Raw genomic sequence first — 21,937 nt, 5'->3', positions numbered from 1 at the left:
TATTAACAATATACTGTTTAAAACGATTAATACACAATATTATATAGCAAAATATTTTTTTATAGGCTTTTTTGCGTGCCGCACGGATTTTTGCGTGCCGCAACACTCGTAGTGGCAGTTTGAAAGATTTTCACAAAAGAGTAAAACTTATTTAGAATACACTGATGTATATCAAACTAATGGAACCAAAAAGTTCTCAGAAATGGTTGAACGTACCAGTTGCGACTGGTAAAATGGGAGTCGTAGGCTCGCGGACTATTCCGCGCTCGGTGATAGTGTACAGTCGCAACTAGCGAATTATTCCGCGCTTGAATGCAAATGGGTTAACCTTCACGTGAAGGGGCAATTGTTCCATCGCCCTCAGGAATGAGACAACACACTCCGACACCTAATAAGTATACTTGTCCCCAAGATCCTTCTCCTTGCTTAAGGAGGGCAGTCAGGCATTCTCTCCTCCGCGTTCTGTTTCTATTTTAAAAATCGTTTTAAAATATATAAAAATATTCACTTACAATTATATATAATATGTATAAATATAATTATAGCCATATACACAGAAATAATTTACAGTATTTTAATTTATTCATGATATTCTTTATATAAAATTTATTTTATATTACATGCACAATGACAAACTGTATTTATTCTGGATCAGTATCGTTCATAAGATTATTATATCCAAGGCTAAATCTATTATATCCAAGTCTTTGATTAAGAGATACATAAGATTCATTTATATCAGCAAATTCATCACTGGATTGATCGCAATTTACAATATTTGTTTGGTATTTTATTTTAGCATCAATTGCTGTATCAACTGTATTAAAATCTACAGCAAATTTTTCACTTAAATTATTTTTATCTGTAGGTATTTGTAAATCTTTTACAATATCAAAATGAAAAACTTTTTTTTCACTACATATACTATCAATTATTTTTGTCATATTTAAATCCTGATCATCGTTATCACTAACAAAATCATCCGGTGAAAGTTCGTTAAACATTCTATCCAACGTATTATTCAATTTTGAATTTATTTTCTCCGATTGTAGCACTTTCTCGAACCGAAGGTCACGTTTTACTTTACTATTATTTTCTTGGTTTTCTTTCTGTCTGTCTGACTTCTTAGATCTTTTAGGCGTGATACTCATTCTTCCAAAAGATTCTTCTAATAAAGGCATGGTTTTATAAATGTATTCATCAATTTTTCTATTGTTTTCTACGTTTGCAGGATTTTTGACAAGTTGCCTTCGTCTCTTTTCTATTTTACCTTTTTTGGTGCCTTCAAAATTGGAACCATTTTGTGCTTTATTTTTGATTGTCCGTTTTTTCCTTTTTGCATTTCTTGTGTTTTCAAAGACTTCAACCAACTCTGGATAACATTCCTGTACAGCACTTTGTGGTTCAATACTTGTTAACTCAAACAGATTATCAACATTATTACCACTATTTTCTTTATCTAATGCAATATACTCTTTCAACTTTTCTATTATATTATGCTCATTTTGCCAATTTATTTCGTAACACGCAACGGACCTAATATTCCGAATTTTTTTTATTACTTCAGGAATGAATAAATCAGATATTAATAAACGATCTTCAACAGAAATATTTGGAAGATGTAAGAGTTGCCATCTTGTTACTAAAGGAAATATTTTTTTAAATGCATACTGTGGCTCCCAAGACAAGTGTTGTTCCATGAAATCCTAATATAAAATAATTCATAAATTTGCTAAACATTAACTTATAAGACATTATTCTAAAATTTCCTGTGAAAACTTACTATTAATTTACTCATATGTGGTTGTTTCCATTGAAGATCTATTTTTTTGGGTACAGGGTCTTTCCTAATAAGAAATTCGTCTATTAATTCTTGATTAGGAAAATCTTCAATAAGAAGTACTTTCTTACGCAAAGCAATTTCATTTAATATCAATGCCCTTTTCTCTCTAGAAAAATACATTATATTAAATATTACATGCCTTAAATAAATAACATGTAATAAACAAAAACTTACCCATAAGAATTATTACATTTTATAACAGTACCACAGTCTACACAACCTGATTTTGCATGCTTCTGTACTTTACCATTATGACCACAAGATGAACATATGTTTGAACGTAATAATTCTACTTCTTTCTGGTCTAAACTATTATCTGTTTTCCAACTTCTTATTCTAGAAAAATAATTATATTTATCATATATATTCTTATACAATAAATATTTACTAAAACTTATTGTAACGTAAATCGTACCGTTCCAGAATCTCTTCATCATTTACAATTTTAAACAAATTCAAAGCTGCAGTTTTACCAATACCATTTAATCCTTCATTGTAATCGCATCCACATAATAAAGCTAATACAATCATTTTATTTCTTCCTAAATCTAACAGTTTTTTTATTTTTTCTATATTGTATTCATCTACAGCACCACCCGTACCTCCTCGATTTCCTTGTGCACTCATGCAAAAGTTTCTATAAACTACTTTTGCACCATATAAAAAACAATCAGTATCTTGACTTATGCACCCATCAACAAGCTACATAAATATTTACTAATGTAAAAGTTAAACATAATTTGGATTACCTAATATATGTAACATAAAAATAAAAACATACCCCATCCTCATTTAAGTAAGCGCACATTGCTTCAGCTTCTCCATATCCTTGTACACAAGCTAAACCCATGTATTTAAGCATTTCTTTACATTCATTAAGAATCCTATTAAACTGTGATCTCCCTCCCTTATGAATTGTTTTTCTTTCTCGAAATCCTCTGCGGACATCATTTCTCCTTGCAATAGTATTATGTTTTAAATTCGGTGCTTTTCCTTCCAAAACAAATACTGGTGATATTCCTTGCAGAAGAAGGAATGACGTGCGAAAATATAAATTTCTATAATGAATGAAAATTATTCAATTTACTTAATTTTAAATACAAAACTATACTACGATTAATAACATTGATACAGTTATTATGATACGTTTTTAATTAGTATAATTAAGAAAATCAGACAGACCTAAGATACATTTTTGGTTGAACAGAGTAATCAGTGACTGTCTGACTATCAACAACCCAACAACTCATGTCAATCGCTACTGTTTTTCCTTGGAGTTCGAATATTGGTTTTCTTTCACATAAAGGCGATAAAATATTCCAAAGATCTTTGACGCCCATTTTAAACGTTTTAAATTAAATTCTGTAAACAATCTCCTACACCAGCGCTCTCTAGACGACAAGTTTACGTATTATGATACCACGCAAAGAAGTTATAAGTTCCTATATATTAAGTATAAAATTCAAAACCGTAAAAAGAAATTTATATTACTTTAATGAAATTTTTCGTAGGTATAATAACTAGCAAATGTGATCATTTTTGTAATGAAACTCCTATAAAAAAATATTCCTTGAAATACCATTAAATGAAAAAAACGTAACCTATTTTTGGATACCTTTGACAACTAAATAGTAAAACTTTTTTAATTAAAACTATTTTAAAATTATTATTTTCAAGATGATTTGAGAAACAATGTAGAATACTATTAAGCAACAAGTTAAATAAGATAATTAAATCAATACTTTCAATTTTATTGATAATTAAAACATAATTAGCTACAATTATCAGTAGGATAATTAAAATAATAATTAAATATTAAAAAAAAAATATTAAAAAAGACATATTTATCATCGGATTTCGATGAAAATAATTCAAAGGTTTTTTACAGTCATTGTATTATTTATTTTATTTTTACAAGTATAATGAACTAATTAACTATACGCAGGGCATTAATGCAACCAAATTGTTTTACTTATTGCTTATCAATACTTTTATGATGATATGATGGATTCTCCATCATCTGTTAAAAAATTTCATAAGTTGTCAAAAATATAATTGTATATTTATTATATAACATTTACCTTATATATAAAGAAATACAAGAAATTGAAAGACAAATACTAATTTTACAAATTCAAAAATATAAATCTTTCACAATTAAAATTATGTATAATTTTATATATACAGTAATTGCCACTTAAAATTGTATACTTAGCAATTCAATTGATTTTTTTTTCATAAAACCTAACAGGAATACAACAAAATTTTTGGTAATATTCAATAAAGTAAATCAAATTTTTTGTAATGTAGAAAACTTGTAGAAAACTTGAATGCCAGTAAAACTTGTAAATCAAAAGTGAAATACAAGTAAGAGTTACGGTACAATACTCACAAGGGGACTTTACAGTAGTGGAAATTACTTTTGAAACAGAAGTAGATGCAAGTTATAGTATAAGTATACCTAGTATTAAAAATCTCTAATAGTTGAGATTTAAGTTTGATGACATTTTAGATTTAAAGTTTGATATACACATAATAAATAAATCACTTAAATCTTTTTATTTAATCAAGTTTTGGATAAGTCAGTAGAACGAGTGGTATGAAGCTCTTGGTAGTGGATCGCGAATCTCTCTCTCTCGTTTTATTATTTTTTTCTGTTTTTAGTAAAATTTTGAAATGCAGAAATATGTTTGATTTATTTTTGTATTTAATGTCAATCCTATATGGCACCAATATTAAGACAAAAGATCTTAAATTTTTAATATAAAACATAGAAGTAAATATATTTTTCTGTATTATTTATTCGTATTAGTCATTACTAGGTAGATTTTGTATTGGTCATTCGTACTGCCACTATCGACACTAATGGTTTTTGGACATTTTCCAAACAATTGTTAGTGTATCAGTAATCCTTATATACCTAGAGAGGGTATCCATATACCTGTTACATGTTAGAAAATAAGAGGGAATTAACAAGTAGAGAAGACGTATTAAAAATATTAGGTCGTCCCATAAGTAATGTCGTTTTTTGACGGTGACTTTCGGTGAAAAAATTAATACTTAGATTTATTTTTAATCATCCATATATTGACCATCAGTTTCGATCACCTTTTCCCATCTATCGGTCAATTTTCTCATTCCATTTTCGAAAAACTTCTGGGATTTTGAATTAAAATACTCATTTAGTGCTGATTTTACATCCTCGCTATTGTTGAAATTTTTTCCACTTAAAATATGTTGCATCGACCGGAATAGATGGTAATCGCTTGGAGCAAGATCCGGAGAGTATGGTGGGTGTGGCAGAAGTTCCCAATTGAAATTTTTAATTTTTTCTACCGTTATCCTTGCTGTGTGTGACCTAGCGTTATCATGGTGGAATAGAGCACCTTTGCGATTCACTAACGATGATCGTTTTTCCATTAACGCTGCTAAAAGACGTTCAAGTTATTGGCTGTAAATCTCAACCGTTACGGTCTGATTTTGCTTTAAAAGCTCAAAATGAATAATTCCTCTAATATCCCACCCCACGCGCGACAAAACTTTCCGGGGATGAAGCCCTGATTTTGGGCACTGTAAAGATGATCGACCAGGTGATAACCATTGACGTTTTCGTTTGGGATTGCAATATAAGACCCACATTTCGTCACCAGTAATAATCTGATCGAGAAATGAACGATTATTTCGTCGATCTCGCAGGAAAGCAGAAATGTTCATACGCTGGATAGGGTTAGAAACCGTCAGTTCATGCGGTAACCATTTTCCCAGTTTCGATACTTTTCCCAATTATATTAAACGTCTATGGACAGTACCGCTGCTACTGCCTAATCTCTCAGCAATTTCATCGATAGTTAATTGTGGTTCTAACTCGATGAAAGCTTTCGTTTTCGAAATTTGGAAAACCATCTTTGACACTTTCTCAAATTCAAAGCACGTTCATCATACACTTCGCAAATGTTTTTAACCGTATCCGTAGTTGTACTACCTTTTTTGAATTCATATAGCATACAATGCCGCAAATGAAGTTCGCATACGCTGATTTAAAAATTTTTTTCAAGTGAAAAATCTCGATCAAACTGCATCGAACGCAACCGATAGACTGTCGAGAGAGCACTCTTTAAGCTACATAGAAAGAAGTTTCTATAAACACATCGCCGAGATGCGATTCAAGTGCTTCTTTAAAGTACGGTAAGAGACGACATTACATATGGGATTATTAATTAATACATTCATTAATTAATAATCAATTGTCTGCTCCAATATTTCAGCTTATGCTGTCATATGCGTGGTATGCAGCAGGCTTATTAGCAAATGACACACCAAAACAAACATTTAAAAATCAAGTGTGCTTTGACAATGAGCAGAACACAATTAGGCTTATGTTGTTGCCAAGTAATTACATTTATAAAATGTGCATTGTACTTCCGGGAGTTATATTTTGTGTGTTTCTATTATAAATACCACTCCAAGTATTGTATAGAATTTAAAAAAAGCTAAAGAAACAATCAATAGTGTATATTTTTAATTTTACATTTAATTATTTCCCACCAACAATAAGCTCATACAGCAGAACCACCAACCAAGGAACAGTTTGGAAAATACAATACGGACACCCAAAATGAGGAGGTATATGGACGCCCTTGGTAGGTTACAATTGTTTGAAATATGTTCGAAAACCATTAGCGTCGATAGTGGTAATACGAATGACCAATACAGAATCTACCTAGTAATAACTAATACGAATAAATAATACAGAAAAATATATTTACTTCTATGTTTTATATTAAAAATTTAAGATCTTTTGTCTTAATATTGGTGCCATACAGGATTGACATTAAATACAAAAATAAATCAAACATATTTCTGCATTTCAAAATGCAGAATTGAAATGTACATTTCAAATGTACTAAAAAAAGAAAAAAATAGTAAAACAAGAGAGAGGGATTCACGATCCACTACCAAGAGCTTTATATCACTCGTTCTACCGACTTATCCAAAACTTGATCTAATAAAACTATTTAAGTAATTCGTATACTATGTGCGTATCAAACTTTAAATTAAAATATCCCGAAAACGAAGGCCTATTGTAAGAAACCTAATAGGGTTTTCTGATACTAGGTATGTATCTACTATCGTTTCAAAAGCGATTTGGTCTATTGTAAGGTCCCCTTGTCAGTACAAACAACGTCCCTTAAAATAAATATAACACGAATCAGACATAATTTAATTTCTATTCGATTTTACGTTATTAATTTGCTGTAGAGAACACACTACAAAGTGTCGGACGGCATTACAATCCGTTATCTGAAATATCGTTCAACACTGTCATTGAGTAGTATGTATATGCAATAAACTTATTTGTTTATATATTTAGTTCAAATTATTAAGAACCCTTTTTTATATTATTTTCTTTTCTTATTATTAGCGTTCATAATGCGTTCCTGTTAAGCTTTCAAAACTTACCGAAACTCACAAGACTTCCAAAACGATAAAAACAATCAAGACTTTTAAAAGTTTTCAGCTGTGAATCATGTTTAAAGTGATTTTAACTTATTGCTTGACATACGATATCAATTTAAAGTGACTCGAAGCGTTTCAAATCCCAACACTACCAACAAGTTGCCAGCAGATGAATGACTCCCTGGACGCAACGATCAATCAAGTGCATTGAAACGAATGCATGTATTCGCATGACAAATAACTTTCGTGTAAATCCAAATATATGTAATAAAAATGAGTTTCAATACAGAAAAATTTATTCATACATTTTGTTCGATGATTCGTAGGACACAAACAACTTTCGAGTCGCCATATTTAACTTTTAGAGTCGTATTCTATCGTTATATCTTATCGAACGCTTTTCCTGAAATTCGTCGACAACCGTCGTAATGCAGCCTTTTATCGTTTAATGTAGTGAACTGCTCTCTATCGTTCTTTAGATAATCTCATAGAAAAATATTAGGAACTATCAAATTCACTGATCTTAGAAATACTGTATTGTTTTATGTTCCTGTCCAGCGTTTTATAATCTGCCCGTCTCTCTAAAACGTAAAGTACCCTTTTATCTAAAAACACGAATATAATCGTGATATTTCGAAAGTGGTTGCAGCCAGAATGAAATTATGCTGCTAACAAAATGTCTCTTGCGCAAAAGAATGAGATTCCATTGAAACGATTGTTTAAATCTCCTATATCTAAAGAGATAATCTAAAGAGAAAATTAAAATAGGGAAAATATTTTATATTAATGTAAAGCAGAAAATAAATTTCTAGTATGTTTTATAATCAATGTATTATCTTAATTAATAAAGCTTTCTGTATCATACCTTTTTTTATTAATAACAGCGTTGTAGTTTGGATAACGTATCACAACTGCAAGATAACATGCATTATCTAAAATTGATACAAAGCAAGATGTAGGAAGTAATAAAAAAGTTTTCAAAGTATGATGTAATAATGAAAAGATATCGTAGATTACACTCGAATCATTGAAGATATTGTTTCATTTCCCCTATCACAATTTATATTCCTAGTAACGTTCACGTTATCTAATAACAGAATTACCAACCATTTAAAAAATAAGTTAACAAATTAATTTTTGAGAAAATATAATTATATCAGGTGTAACGCTAATTTGTAACTTCATAAAAATTGAATAAAAATAGCTATCTATTAATCTACGTACAGTAAGAACCTTTTAAGTAGGAAATTTGTTCAAGAACAATTTAATAAGGTTCCAATACACTGTTTTTACTTTCACTCTACTTGTCAAATCAACTACAATCTGTACACAATTTACAATTAATGTCGCGAGAGTTATAATCGAATCAAAAGAAGCCGGCTGCTCGAAACTACTAACAATGTGAGGTTATTTATACCATACCATTATATTATCTCGTTACTCTATTTCCCATTCTTCTGCATAAGCTTGCCTTTGTAGTAACAAAACAAACTGGCATTATAGAAATATAGAAATCTTATCCGGTGTCGTTCAAAATTGAAAAAAAGACATTGAATAACCAATTGAATTTAGGACGATACTTAATTTTGAATATACAAAGCTGATAAATACATGTGAATAGTGAGATTGGCGTACATGGTAGTGTCAACAGTAAACTTTGAATACTAATATAATAACAATACAACGAATTATTATACGAGAATGTGTGAGGTGTGCGTTGGTGTATGTTGTATCTTGAATACTGTTAATAGAAAAAGTAGTAAAGTGAAAAAATATATTCGCGATACCTATGATACTGTCAGAACTAGTAATGTTAGTGAACAACTTTGAAAACATTAATCCGAATATTATTACTCTAGGTGAGGTACACCCAAGCTATTGACAAACACTTCTGCATGGACATTACACTGATTAGATAAAATACTAAAAATATGGTGAAATATTAACAGCATTATGAAATATAGCTACTAACTGTCGACAGGGATAAACGTGTTTACAAGTTCTAACTCCCGAATATTTACTTCAATAGGTCGTAGATATAGTTATGTATCTACGTGATGTGCTACATTCCAACGGTTTAACCAGTTTCGTGTTGCTGTGTTTACAAAAATTGTAATACTATATATCAAGTGAGAATAGTAAAGTCTCTGATTACAAGAGCTTTCGCAATCTTCCTCTGTTAAATAACAGATCAATTCTGGATACTACGTCTTAGAATGTTTCATCTTCAGTTTCTTATGGTCAAATTACTCAAGAAGTTCAATTCCCAACAAAAGAGCAAGTGATCATCCTAGACACGAGATTGTCCTAGAATCACAGTTCACGAATATACCGTTGCTATTGTGAAAATTATTGACCCTAGTAACATCAATATTGTTTCACGAATTTCTTAAGGCCACATTTGCCTTTAATTGAGAAGCAAGGAAATAGCTGACACATTAACTTCTTGCAATGTCATCAAAATAAATATTGATTCGCACAACTTGGAAACCAAACCGTTAATCTTCAAAGTAAAGAGAACAATCCTATTAAACGATCGCTCGATTATACCGCGCGTGGTATTAAAATTGGTCCTTCTTTGTGTACTAAAAATGAACTCATTTATTAGGAGATTAATTATGTAAACAAAGAATTTCCATATAAAACTAAACTAATCTTTGCACGCGTCTTTACAACTACTGCGTTGTCTTTACAACTGCTCCATCTTCTCTGCACGAGTCTTTACAACTCCTACTGCTCTATTCCTCTCAAACACGCTTCTTTCATACCCCATATTCTTACACGCATTCGTTCCCTTTTGTTCTAATTTTTAATCTTTCTCACCCCATGTATCTGGTCACGTTCACCCATCTTAATTGTTCGTCTTTTCCAAACACTCTACATTTTCTCCAGACCACACGCATCTCCTTTCGTTCGTATGCATTACCACACTTGGTCGTTCTGCACGACCCCCGCAAAGAGTCGCTCGTGTTCACGGAAAACCCGGCAACAGGACAAAAGACAACTTATTCTAGGCCTACTTTCTAAACAGGCTCAAGTGGGAACAGAAAATTCTGATACTGGAAATCATTGAGAAAAATTAGAAAAATGAAATATACACTCTATATCTCCGATTATATTGATCAGGGCAGGCATGAACGAACCTGGTATTGTACATATTCATCAATAAATGTATAGTATGTTCAGATGTTCTGAAAATTCCAGATTCACTTTCGATTAATTATGATAATACCGTTTATTGAACATACTTGTCCACAGAAAAACAAACATATTTCCTGTGCAAGGAAAAGGGGGATCTGTCGAAGTTTTGCAAGAAACTTTGCCTCTTGTTTCACAACAATGTTATCATAAAACCGTGTAGATCTTCGTGAAGAGGTGTTTTATTGTAACTCAGATATATCAGTTCTTGTCTGCATGTTAATAAAACTGGTGCCACGACTGTCTAGCAAAAGACTTAAAAGTCGCATATACAAAATAATCACACGCCTACTTCGGTTCATAAACCGTTGACTCTTCCGACATCAATTTGAGCTCGATAGAAGAATCGAACGACTAATTTCTTATCGTCATGAATAGAAGTCAAAGTTTACAACTTTTGGAGTACGAGAAATGGGTTTCGATGATTGAAAGAGATTCAGACCGTGTTAATGGACAAGGACATTCTCATCTGTGTTGAATCCTAACTCTTCCCAAATATTACACTCCGCGATTTCCCGGGTTTCCTTATGAAAAATTTAACAAAGAAGTTTTCAACTCGAATTAAGACTCATACATAAAATTAAGAAAAATATGTTGGTGGAAACAGTTCAGAGGACTTTACGTAAAAAAGGATACAACATTTCCTTTTTATCTTAAAAAGAAATAGGGAAAAACTTTTACAATTCGTGAAAATCTTTATTTATCAATTGGGTAATTGTTTCAAAGTGTTCGATGGTGCATGATTATAATAACAAGTTTTACATTTGTTCAGTGTGGTAAGGGATGAAATGGATCTAAGAATAAAATTAAGTCGATTTTATATTAATATTTTAATAACTCTACCTTCAGGACATTATTGGTCCAATAATTAATATTTACCAATATTTACCAGCTCCATCTTACAAGGGATTTTTGCGTAATATAAATCACTGATTTGGTTCAATATAATGAATAATAATATAGTAAACGCACAATTCAATAGATCGCACAATTCAATATTTTTCAAGAAAATTAGGTTGATCGGTAAATTTCAACCGAAAAATTGTCAATTTTTGAATAACTATAATTCCATTAAAAATTATTGTATGATCATGATTTTTTTCTTTTAATTAAAGCTTGTAGACTCTATTGTATGATGCTCTATTTTAATTGTTAATATCATGCATCTCCAATACTATGGTATCCGAAATGTAAGGACATGTTCGTGATATCGAAAAATTGCAAAGTTTAACGCAAAAGAAAAATCAAGTCGCTGCGATTTTTTCTCGTAAAATTACTATAGCAAGCTCGTTGGCGACCATTATTGCTGTAAAACTAAAATCGTGATTCATTTGTGCATAACATACGAGACCATTCTCTGTTTATCTATTATGCATAATTTCTTACATGAATATTCGAAGAAAAATTACATAAGAAAATGGCACAGTGGTAACGTATCCGACTATCCACTCCAAAGACCTGAGTTGGAAAAGTTTTCTTAAAATATCATACTTTTTAAAACACAAGTAAACATAAAAGGAATAATCTAAACTATGATTGATAAGACTTTCCGTAAAGTCTGATAATATTAGTCACTGATATTGTTTTACGATAGTGAAGAAGCTTGTAACAAATATATAAGGCGTAGAGTCTATACAATTGCCCATTCGCAATTGTTGATACAATACAATACAAAAAGCTTATGATTAGTAAATAATTTCTCTACGTAACCAAGATGAAAGGTAAGTTTCTCAATATAATAATTGTCAGAGTCATCTATGTTTAATTAAAATTTTTGCATTGTAAAACTACATATTGACAATGAACAAAATAAAGACCGGATTTTTTAACCTTTAATAACTTTTTTATATAACTGTCAGATTTAAAGCAAGAACTTTTATTACTATTATTATTGATTAGACTAAAATGTAAAATTGTGCAAAATATTATACAATTTAGATAATTATATACTCCTCCTGATTATTCAGTCACTGTGTGGGTGTGTGCGTGCGCACCGCGTACGTGCAATATTTTGTATTCTTTGACATGCATGGAGAATCAACAAAATCTATATTAATGATAGTCCAAATACTTACAACATTTTAGAAATAATTTCATATACACATACAATGATACTTAAATATTTTTAGTACAACGTGTATAGTTTAACAATTCCAGTGTTAGTGTAAAAAGTTAACAAAGATTATTTCAAAATTTTCAGCGACCTTTGTAGTGGCAATTGTCACAATTGCCATAGCCTTTGTTCAGACTAGTGGAGCCGTAACATGCCCAAAACGCGAAAGTTACCTTGTCACTTTACTTCCAAATCCAAAAGACTGCTCTACTTTCTACATTTGTTACGTCGGTAAACCATATTTGATGAACTGTAATGAAGGACTTCACTTCAACGCCGCAAAGAAAGTATGTGATTGGCCCAATCGTGCAAGATGTCGTCCAAGTCTAGAAACCACTACATTGGCTTCAAGTTCAGAAACCACTCCAGATAATTCAAGTCTAGAAACCACTCCAAATAATTCAAGTCTAGAAACCACTCCAGAGAATTCAAGTCTAGAAACCACTCCAAATAATTCAAGTCTAGAAACCACTCCAGAGAATTCAAGCCCAGAAACCACTGTATTGTACTCTACGTCTACAACCGAGCCTGCAGCCGAGACTACAACCGAGTCTGCAACCGAGTCTGCAACCGAGTCTGCAACCGAGTCTGCAACCGAGTCTGCAACCGAGTCTGCAACTGAGTCTACAACCGAGTCTACAACCGAGCCTACAATCGAGTCTACAACCGAGCCTGCACAACAGACTGTACCCACGACTACAACAAGTAAAAAACCGTGGTGGTGGTGGTGGGGTAAATAGAGTAAATATTCTTAATTATGAGTAATTATTCCTAAATATGAGTAATTCTTCTTAATTATGAGTAATTATGTTCGTCTATATATGTTAAATATATTGCTAATATGAAAAATTTGACTTTAACAAGTATATTACTAGACCAATCACATCAACGTTAGTTGTGTTGTCCAGATTAAGAAAACTCGTGCAGCTTCCTGACCTAGGTCACATAGACCTAGAATCAGTAGTACAAGAAGGACCGGCGCCTTGAACAAAGGCTGATTATTGTATAGCGTGTCGTTCGAGAAAAACAGTGTGTCTTTGGTCGAGAGTTGTTGATAGTTGGCAATAAGCGTTGTCGATTAATGTTAAATTTAGTCACGATAACCTTACACATGTACTCTAATAATAAATAATAATAATCATCATCCATTTATAATCTATTTTCCACAATTATATCTAATGACATAATTCTAGGGGTTGTCCCTAAAAGAATTCGATGGTCGAAAAATAAGTTCATTTTAATGTACATTTGTACAACTAGCAGCGCCTGGTCATTCCAAAAACGTAGTTTTTCTGCGTAACTGGTCACTGGCTAATTGTTGAAAAGCCTGGGAGACAGTAAGTGGCTTTCGCCTGCAGACGATTTAAAAACGTACACATTCGTACGACAAAATTATCAAAATGACGAATAAAATTCATTTTGAATACGGCAGTCAGAAAAACAAATTAATTGCAACCATTATTAAAAACAGAAATAACTTTATAAAAGCTTGCCAAATATTTAGTACTAAAAGATGCGTTATCGGTTCAGAAAATTATACAAAAAGTATGCTAAAAAAAATCGGTTATATTTCGTTGATTTTTTAACAATAACATTGCCGAACCATATCGAATGTATAAAACAGCTATACGCTAAACCTCTGTACTTTTGCTGAATTGAAACACGCATTACATAGACGTCCCAAATTAGGCAAGTTTCGTGAAGAATTTACGACAAAATGTAATGCCCAGACGGTGTGCCCAGTTGAGTTTGGGTCTTGGCTCAGGGCGTCCTTGGAGACGGCCTCCGGCAGCTGTTCGACTATTGCCTGGTGTACGAGCGATCCTCCTCCAACCAGAAGGTAGCCAGAATGGCCCTCCTCCGAAAAGTAGGTAGGTCCACACATTTTCCACAATGCGGCCAAACTGAAAAGGTGCTGACAATCCACATCGTCGGGCACCTGTCGTGATGTAGGCTTGACTTGACCAAGTGCCAGTTCGGATTTCGGAAGAGATAGTTAACCATCGATGCGACTCGTCGCCGATCCCTCTTGGCTTCAGCCGTCTTCCAGGGTGGGGTGGCATTAATGGTGTCTTTAAATATCGCAAATATCTTTAACACCCTACCCTAGGTGACAATTAGGAGGAAATTCGAACATCACAGAGTCTCCGTCTATATAAGGACAGTAGTCGAGAACCATCACCGTGATAGGTGGACAGAGTACTCGGGCCGGAACGGGATGGAACGAAGAGATTAACAGAGAAAATCTACAACCAAGAATTAATAGATGGTGATGATTTCATAATACTGTGGAAGTGTATAAGTGCCAAGAGAACAAGCAATTTACACATAATTGATGGAATTATGAACAAATTTGTTCGTTTAAATCTCCTGAAAAATAATTTAAAAGTCAGTGATGAGAAATTTAGAAGCTCAAAGGATTTTAATTTTCATCGGGATAACAACCCTAAGTTCAAGTTCCAGTTAATTCGGCAATGGCTCATTTTTAATATTCCCCACATAATAACCACACTTGCCAAGTTCCCAGATTTCAACCGAATTGAATATCAGTAGGAAGAATTAAACCGAATAATTATAAATAGGCCAATTCAAACCAAGAAGAATTAAAATACATGTTACAATCTAAATGGGACAATATTAGTAATGAAATTACTTCCAACTTGGGTAAAATCCATGTCAAAATGATTGCAAGCTATAATCCGATCGAAAGGTTAATCTATAAAATATTAATAAATTTCATTGTAGTAGATACTAATGTATCTATCCCATTTTAAACATCAAGAACTCCACTTTAATTACATTTAGTTATATTTTTTTAAAAAACGGTGTTGAAATAACAATAAAATTAAATCAAATGAATTTCGTTTTCGTATAGGAATATTTTTATGGGCCACTGTATAAAATTCAAATATAAAATTTCGTTGAAATTCATTCAGCCGTTTAAACACACTCGTATTGACATTAAAATAAATTTTTGTGTTTAATAGTCAAAATGTGATCAGATCTTAAAATGTGTTGCTCCGTAAAATAAATTTTTCAACAAGTTTCTTTAGTATTCGAGAACGAGAGAGAAAACCTCGCAATCGCCTTTCTCAACTTTGCGAAGTTGTCCGAACTCACGGACACACAGCTTTTGCATTAGTAGCTGTGTGGTTAGTGATTGAAAAAATTCAATATGGCGCTAGGTACGTCGCAATACATCGGGATGCTTTTTCTGACATCACAAACTGAATCAATACTGATTCATAAAGTCATATACACCGGCCGCGGAAAACCCTTGTCAACATTTATTTTGAAAAGCTACATTAAATTGACATAAAAACAATCTGTAGGCAAAAAGCAAAATGTTATTACTAGTCTAATTTTCACAGGTATGGACTCTCTGTGGTTTGTATCTTTTCTGATTGTTTTTATATATGTTTTCGAAATTCAACCTTCCAATGAAATTTCTAAACAGACAATTCGTATCACCATTTTTGAATCAATAAATAATTGCTTTTAAAAAATTAGGAATTCATAATGTTTTCACCTTCTTTTATTGTACTCTTTCTTAATTACACTGTACACACAGTAAAAACTGACGCGAGACTTGCGATAACGTTCCTTGTAGGAATCATAATTACAAAAATAAGGAAGTACTTATTTGGATCTACAACTATAAACAACATAGAATTTTATCATTAATGAAACTTATTGAGATGTGCGTGTACTCAAAGATATCGGGCGCCTAAAATGCTATGCGAACCTATCTCGATGCGGGTTTATTACAAGTTTGAAAACCAGTGTATTCGTATGTACGTATTTTTACAACTTTTACTTATAATTGTAAATTCGTAAAATTGGTAGATTTATAGATTTTTGGAAGATCTTCATATAGTTGTTATAAACTTCTAACATTTGTAAGTTTACAAATTTTTGCAACTTTTTCATACATTTGTTATGAATAGTATAAAGTTTTAAAAATTTCCTAATCCATCAATTTTATAAGATTAGAACAAATGTACAGCAGAGTTGAAAAAAATGTGTGAATTATTTAGTCACAATTATGATTCCAATTAAATTAAACCCACTTTATTTTTCAACCTCCACGATCTAAGTTCACTTTAATTAATGGTTACAAAGATATCTTCTAAATTAGGCAATTACATGCAGTTGAAAAACAAAGAACTTTGACAAATTTTTTAGCTTATAACTTAAATAAAGAAGCAAAAAATACATTCAAATAAAATGTGATGCATCTTGAATGAATCATTTTTGAAGTCTTAATTGGTGTATGTATTTAATGACTACATATTTTTATTGTAATTACATTTCTAAGAAAAATATTGTTTGTATATACTATAACAACGAGGTAAACAATGTTTAGTTAAATTTGTACTTTTCTATGTATACAAAATAAGTTTATTTTTAACTTGTATTTGAAAGAACTAAAATTTGTAACTAATTTATTTAGATTCGATTCAATGGACAAGAACATGTCTTTTTATTTGGACAACTTTTCATCTAGACTAGGACTTAATAAACTTATTCCATGAAAGACAGAATAGTAAATATTTTAGTTGTACGGGCAAAGAGGTAAATTTGAGATAAGATAAAAAATGTGCACAATTTTTTTAGTAACAAAGTACAGAATATAATATGATTTATACTAAGAATTAATATATGTATAATTTTTATAAAACTAGCGAGTAGAAGTGAAATTCTTCCTTATGAGACATAATTATGTTTCCTCATCATAAAAACAAATTGCAAATGTTCACTGGATAAATTTGATTGTGATATAGTTTTACATCTTTGAAAATATCTTTATAAACAGGCAGCAATACACACAACTAATTCTAAGGAATGTATCATTCAAAAATTGTCAGGTGGGTATGTACTATTAGACTGAACTGTAAAGATAGTCTGCAGAGGTATAATACATATGTTGTATGTGTTCTTTTTCATTAGAATTCTCATCACTGTCACAGTGCTAATTTGACAGTGTTTTGTTACAGGCACAACTACATATATAGTGCACTGGGTTGACACTAGAGTTACCAGTGACTCGATACAACTTTTTATTTAATAGATCTTTTGCTAATTGATGTCCCAAATTAAAAATAAGTGAAACCTGTGTTTTGAAATTTAAATTAGTGTGTATTAAATAAGATATATGATAAAGTTGTAAAAATGAATACATTCAAAAACTGTATAAGTTTATAACAAATGTATGAAAAAGTTGTAAAAATCTGTAAATTCATAAATTTTATAAGTTAAGTGATTTTACCGGTCGTAATTAGTTGAAGTTGATTCTGAAGCTGAATTCATTAAAGGGGGATGCTCATAATGTGGTTGATTTTGTGTATATTTTATTTGAGCTTGGAGTACTGCATTGCTCAATTGTAACTTTATTTGCGCTTGTTCAAGGAGTGGTAATGTTTTAGTCAGGCTGGCCATGCTTAAAAAAAACATATCTGTATCATCCATTCTTTCATGCCTTCCTTCATACCTAAGTTTTCTCAAGTTTGCATTCTCTTTCATGATATTCATCATTTCCATAACAGAATTATCACATTCATCTCTTTTTGTTTGTTTTATAATATCCAAACATTGGGAGACATTTTTATCTTGTATACTTTCTTCTAGACTGGCTTGTGGAGTCGTGTTAAATGGTGCCATATAATCGTGTGTTTCATTAATAGTAGAGTCAAACTCCTGTTCACTATCAATTTTACTATGATTTTGATTGTCTTGAGTAATTTCCGTTTTTACATTACTTTGACTTCTCCTGATATCTATGAATGGTAACAGAAATGACATTTGCTGTTCATATTTCCACGAAGAGATTTTTCTAGCAGAGTGGCCACTTTTTTTATTACGGCGCCTGTTTATTGCATTTAAAAAGCACCTTCGTAATTTGTCCCAATTATCTTTTACAGTTTCAGCTATAAGAAAGAAATATTTTTTTATTAATTTTGTCATTAAGGTGTCTCAATGGTACTGTTACCTCTTAAATTTTTATTTTCATTTGTTGACATTGAATTCCGTTGATTTAATTAAGGGAATTTTATGTTAATGTACAAATTTATACAAGGTGGATATTTTCTTCAGATATTTGATAGTTAGTAACTCTTTTACTAATAACTTATACTTCAATTACCAATTAGGTTTAGACTATTTGATAAATGGTAAATGACATTATTTAATATAAATTGAGACTTAAGTAACGGTAGAAGTAATGAAATGTGAAATAAATCAACTAAAGTATAAAGAATATTTTCTATATTACATTGTAACTATAAATGGAAAACATAACCATTCAATACCCAATTAATGTTGATTCAGTATTTTACAACTACAAGAATAATTATCCAAGGTAATCCTAGCAACAGATGATGTCAAAAATAAAATTTTGTGATCAATGTTTGTTTATACAATAGAAATATCAGATACATTTTTTCAAATTAAATTTTGATTGCACAATATTTAATTTATAATAAATTATCAAGATATTAAAAGTTATACAAAATGCCATATTTGTATTATAAAATTTAAAATTGTTTCAGTGGAATATATGAGACTTCCCAGGTCTGAGAGAGTTCTCTTGTTGATTTAATGTTATAGTAACAAGATATTGTTAACAGTAGAGGAGTACACATTAAATAAAATTAGGAATTATAACTTGTAGAAAAAGTCTGCTTTACTTTTTTACTAATTTACTATTATATCATGTTTTTATCTTCATTTATTTTACCATTGTAGTATAAAACTTAAGTGAGTAAGGAAAAGACATACATTTCTAATTTACCTTTCATTTTGAAATCTCTACCTATATCGTCCCATGCTGCTTGCCGAATATTCTGATCTCTATAATTAGGAGATTTCATATTGTACAGCACTTCGTGCATTCGCACTTTTTCTATGAGTAATTCTTCCATCCTTTACGGCTCACGGCTCACGGAATACGGGACACAGCACACGGCACACGGCTTGAAACTCATGGCTCATGGTTCATAAAAGTGTTTCAATAGAAAATGAGAAACGCATGAGGCGTGAGCTGAATATTACACTAATGTGACGTCACGTAAAATGTAATGATAAAAGTACAATACTTACAAGTAATGTAAGGTGAAAACACATTATTGTCACGTCACGTGAGCATACGTGACGCACGCTGCTCTTAGAAATATGAGCGGGAGTTTGCAGTTGTTTTTAAATTGCTTGGGAACACACTGTTATCACTAACTGCATGTTACGTGGCGTCACGTGATCATGCAAATCAGTTACATCTTTCATTTTCTGTTGAAACATACTTTCATAAACTATGAGCGAAAAGCTAGCAACTGTTTCGAACAATTACGAAACTCCTATAAATACATATATATCGTCACGTGAATTTGCATAATGTGATGTGCTATTACATAAAGTTGCGTGATGGTAGTGTACATTCATATATTCTGTATGTGATCTTACGGGCTCGCTTATTTTGTGATATCACATGAATTCGCGAAACTCGATTAAAGTTATTTTTACCTTTAAAAACAACTGTAACCTTGTGCTCATGCTTTTAAAGTTAATGTGCGTTCACGTGAGCTCATGTAATGTGAAACTAATGTATTTACGTGTGTATTACGAATATAACCGTACAATATAATTGAATGATTTTATTGGAGAATTTGAGAATAAAAAATATATAAAGGTGTACTTAAAAAATAACAAAAATGTCTATTTTTAAATATATTTTATGTACTGTAATCTGTGGCAACGACAAAAAAACTATTGTTTCGATTATTGAATCCAGTTGTATTTCCCTGCTGAAGTAAAATTTCAAGTAAAAACCAGTTTCGTTTCTTTCATTGAAATTATATAGTGCAATTTGCAAAGAATAGGTATTTGAAGGTACAGAAAAATAACAGCATATGATACTCACTTATGATCAGGAATGTTTTTAATTTAAAAGAGTGAATAAATCAGAGAAAGAAAGAAGCATTAATTTACTCATTTATAACGCTTTTAATATTTTCCAATATATTTATCGACTTATAATATAATATCAAATATTTAACAAAATTGAAATAAATTCTACAAATCTTATATGTAGATTAACAATAACACACTAAAGAGAGCCACTGATTGATTGGTTGTGTGGTGTATGCGTACTTGTATTTTGAGTAGGACACAGCAGTAATATTGTAATGTCTAAATTAATATTTGGAACAGAGAAGAAAAGAATACAGTAGAAATTTGTGTTTCGTTTGGTACGTACTAATTTGACTCATCAATAAAGTTTATTTTACAGTTTTTACCTTTAGATATGTGGACATTGGATATGAAAAGATTCCGTAAATTGAAAAAATTTGGTGCTCTTAGAATTTGCGAGAATCGACGGTTGTTCATAGCCCTCTATTGGTGAATTCCAAGAAGCGTCGCCACAACATAAAATACGACATCCCTGCTTCATTTTGATAGAGAAAGGTTTCTGATAGCTGCATGCCACCTCTGTCACATATGTATGTGCTTACGTGGCAGTATAGGTCAAGTGCGTGTGCTTTATGGTGAACTGAAAGTGATTTGCGATTCGTGATTTAGTTATCTTTTCATGGCAGTGTTTATGAGTCGTGTGGTGCCAACATCATTACAAACATGAGTAGTGCATCACGTAAAGTGAAAAATCCGTTATTGTCAGCAGCTGGTGAAGGTTTCCCTTTCGAAAATTATGTCGAAAATGCATTGTTGGTGCCCGTTACACCTGCTACACCTGCAGTACTCTGTGACGGTGAGTCAATGAACGAAACACCTGGGTGGGGCTTTTACAGGTTCATATTTTCGTAATCTTTTTGTCACACGATACAATTTGTAAATAATATCCGTTAAAAATGTATTTAATCAACATGCAAAACCATTTAATTGTGGTTGCCTCTATTCGTTCCTTTGCTTAATTCTCACACACATACGGGCAACGTTTTTTCAAGCCAAACATCTGCATAATGTTTATATGGTCTGTAGTGAAATAAATGAATGTTATGTGTTTTGTGTTTATTTATTGTTAATTATTAGAATCATGTTTTCAGAATTTTGATTTTATTACTCAAGTTCTACATTTGTATGTATCAATGACAAAATATGATTGTTTAATGTAATTCTAAAATTTCTGTTTAATTTAAAACTTGCTTTGTATTATTTTTGTCAAATGGAATAGTATAATCATCATTTTTTAGTCCCATAATAATTTAACTTGCATGTTTAAAGTATCAAGCTATTATCCAAATTTTGCACCGTATACTTTGCAGAGTTTTATACAATTATACAATTCAATTTTGCTTTTACCATTAAACTTATGTATT

The 21,937-nt window shown here is 31.3% G+C and overlaps 3 protein-coding genes and 1 long non-coding RNA gene across 10 annotated transcripts in view; 3 read left to right on the top strand and 1 right to left on the bottom strand.

The window, feature by feature from the left end:
- Positions 1–300: 300 nt before the first annotated feature.
- Positions 301–21,355, bottom strand: Gen (XPG-like endonuclease). Of its 7 annotated transcripts, none has more exons than XM_076323345.1 (9): positions 20,900–21,352; positions 19,402–19,960; positions 17,881–18,538; positions 2,625–2,901; positions 2,259–2,545; positions 2,018–2,179; positions 1,784–1,949; positions 975–1,706; positions 301–468 (listed from the first exon to the last, which is right to left on the bottom strand). In XM_076323345.1, the coding sequence occupies exons 2-9, from the start codon at positions 19,529–19,531 to the stop codon at positions 427–429; spliced, it is 2,454 nt and encodes an 817-aa protein (XP_076179460.1). In that variant the 5' UTR covers positions 19,532–19,960; positions 20,900–21,352; the 3' UTR covers positions 301–426. The 7 variants fall into 7 exon arrangements, with proteins under 7 accessions (XP_076179460.1, XP_076179425.1, XP_076179435.1 ...); XM_076323310.1 differs by lacking the exon at positions 301–468 and having other exon boundaries at positions 618–1,706; positions 19,402–19,662; positions 19,710–19,960; positions 20,900–21,355; XM_076323320.1 differs by lacking the exon at positions 301–468 and having other exon boundaries at positions 618–1,706; positions 19,402–19,596; positions 19,710–19,960; positions 20,900–21,355.
- LOC143145590 (uncharacterized) lies at positions 11,941–13,755 on the top strand. The gene is made up of 2 exons (XM_076309112.1): positions 11,941–12,219; positions 12,699–13,755. Exons 1-2 carry the CDS (start codon positions 12,213–12,215, stop codon positions 13,349–13,351), a joined length of 660 nt encoding a protein of 219 aa, XP_076165227.1. The 5' UTR covers positions 11,941–12,212; the 3' UTR covers positions 13,352–13,755.
- Positions 15,792–17,219, top strand: LOC143152826 (uncharacterized). The gene is made up of 3 exons (XR_012993644.1): positions 15,792–15,982; positions 16,222–16,405; positions 17,065–17,219. It is a non-coding gene; the product is annotated as an uncharacterized LOC143152826 (long non-coding RNA).
- The window catches only part of LOC143152776 (uncharacterized), a 42,278-nt gene continuing 41,386 nt past the window's right edge, over positions 21,046–21,937 (top strand). Inside the window, exon 1 of the mRNA XM_076323279.1 lies at positions 21,046–21,369. Within this exon, the coding sequence (XP_076179394.1) occupies positions 21,237–21,369 (133 nt within the window). The 5' untranslated portion in view covers positions 21,046–21,236. The remainder of the gene's footprint in view (positions 21,370–21,937) is intronic.

Source organism: Ptiloglossa arizonensis, chromosome 1 (assembly GCF_051014685.1).
Source record: "Ptiloglossa arizonensis isolate GNS036 chromosome 1, iyPtiAriz1_principal, whole genome shotgun sequence".
Classification (NCBI taxonomy): domain Eukaryota; kingdom Metazoa; phylum Arthropoda; class Insecta; order Hymenoptera; family Colletidae; genus Ptiloglossa; species Ptiloglossa arizonensis.
The sequence above is the reverse complement of the archived record's forward strand: the minus strand, read 5'-3'. Positions and strand labels throughout refer to the sequence as shown.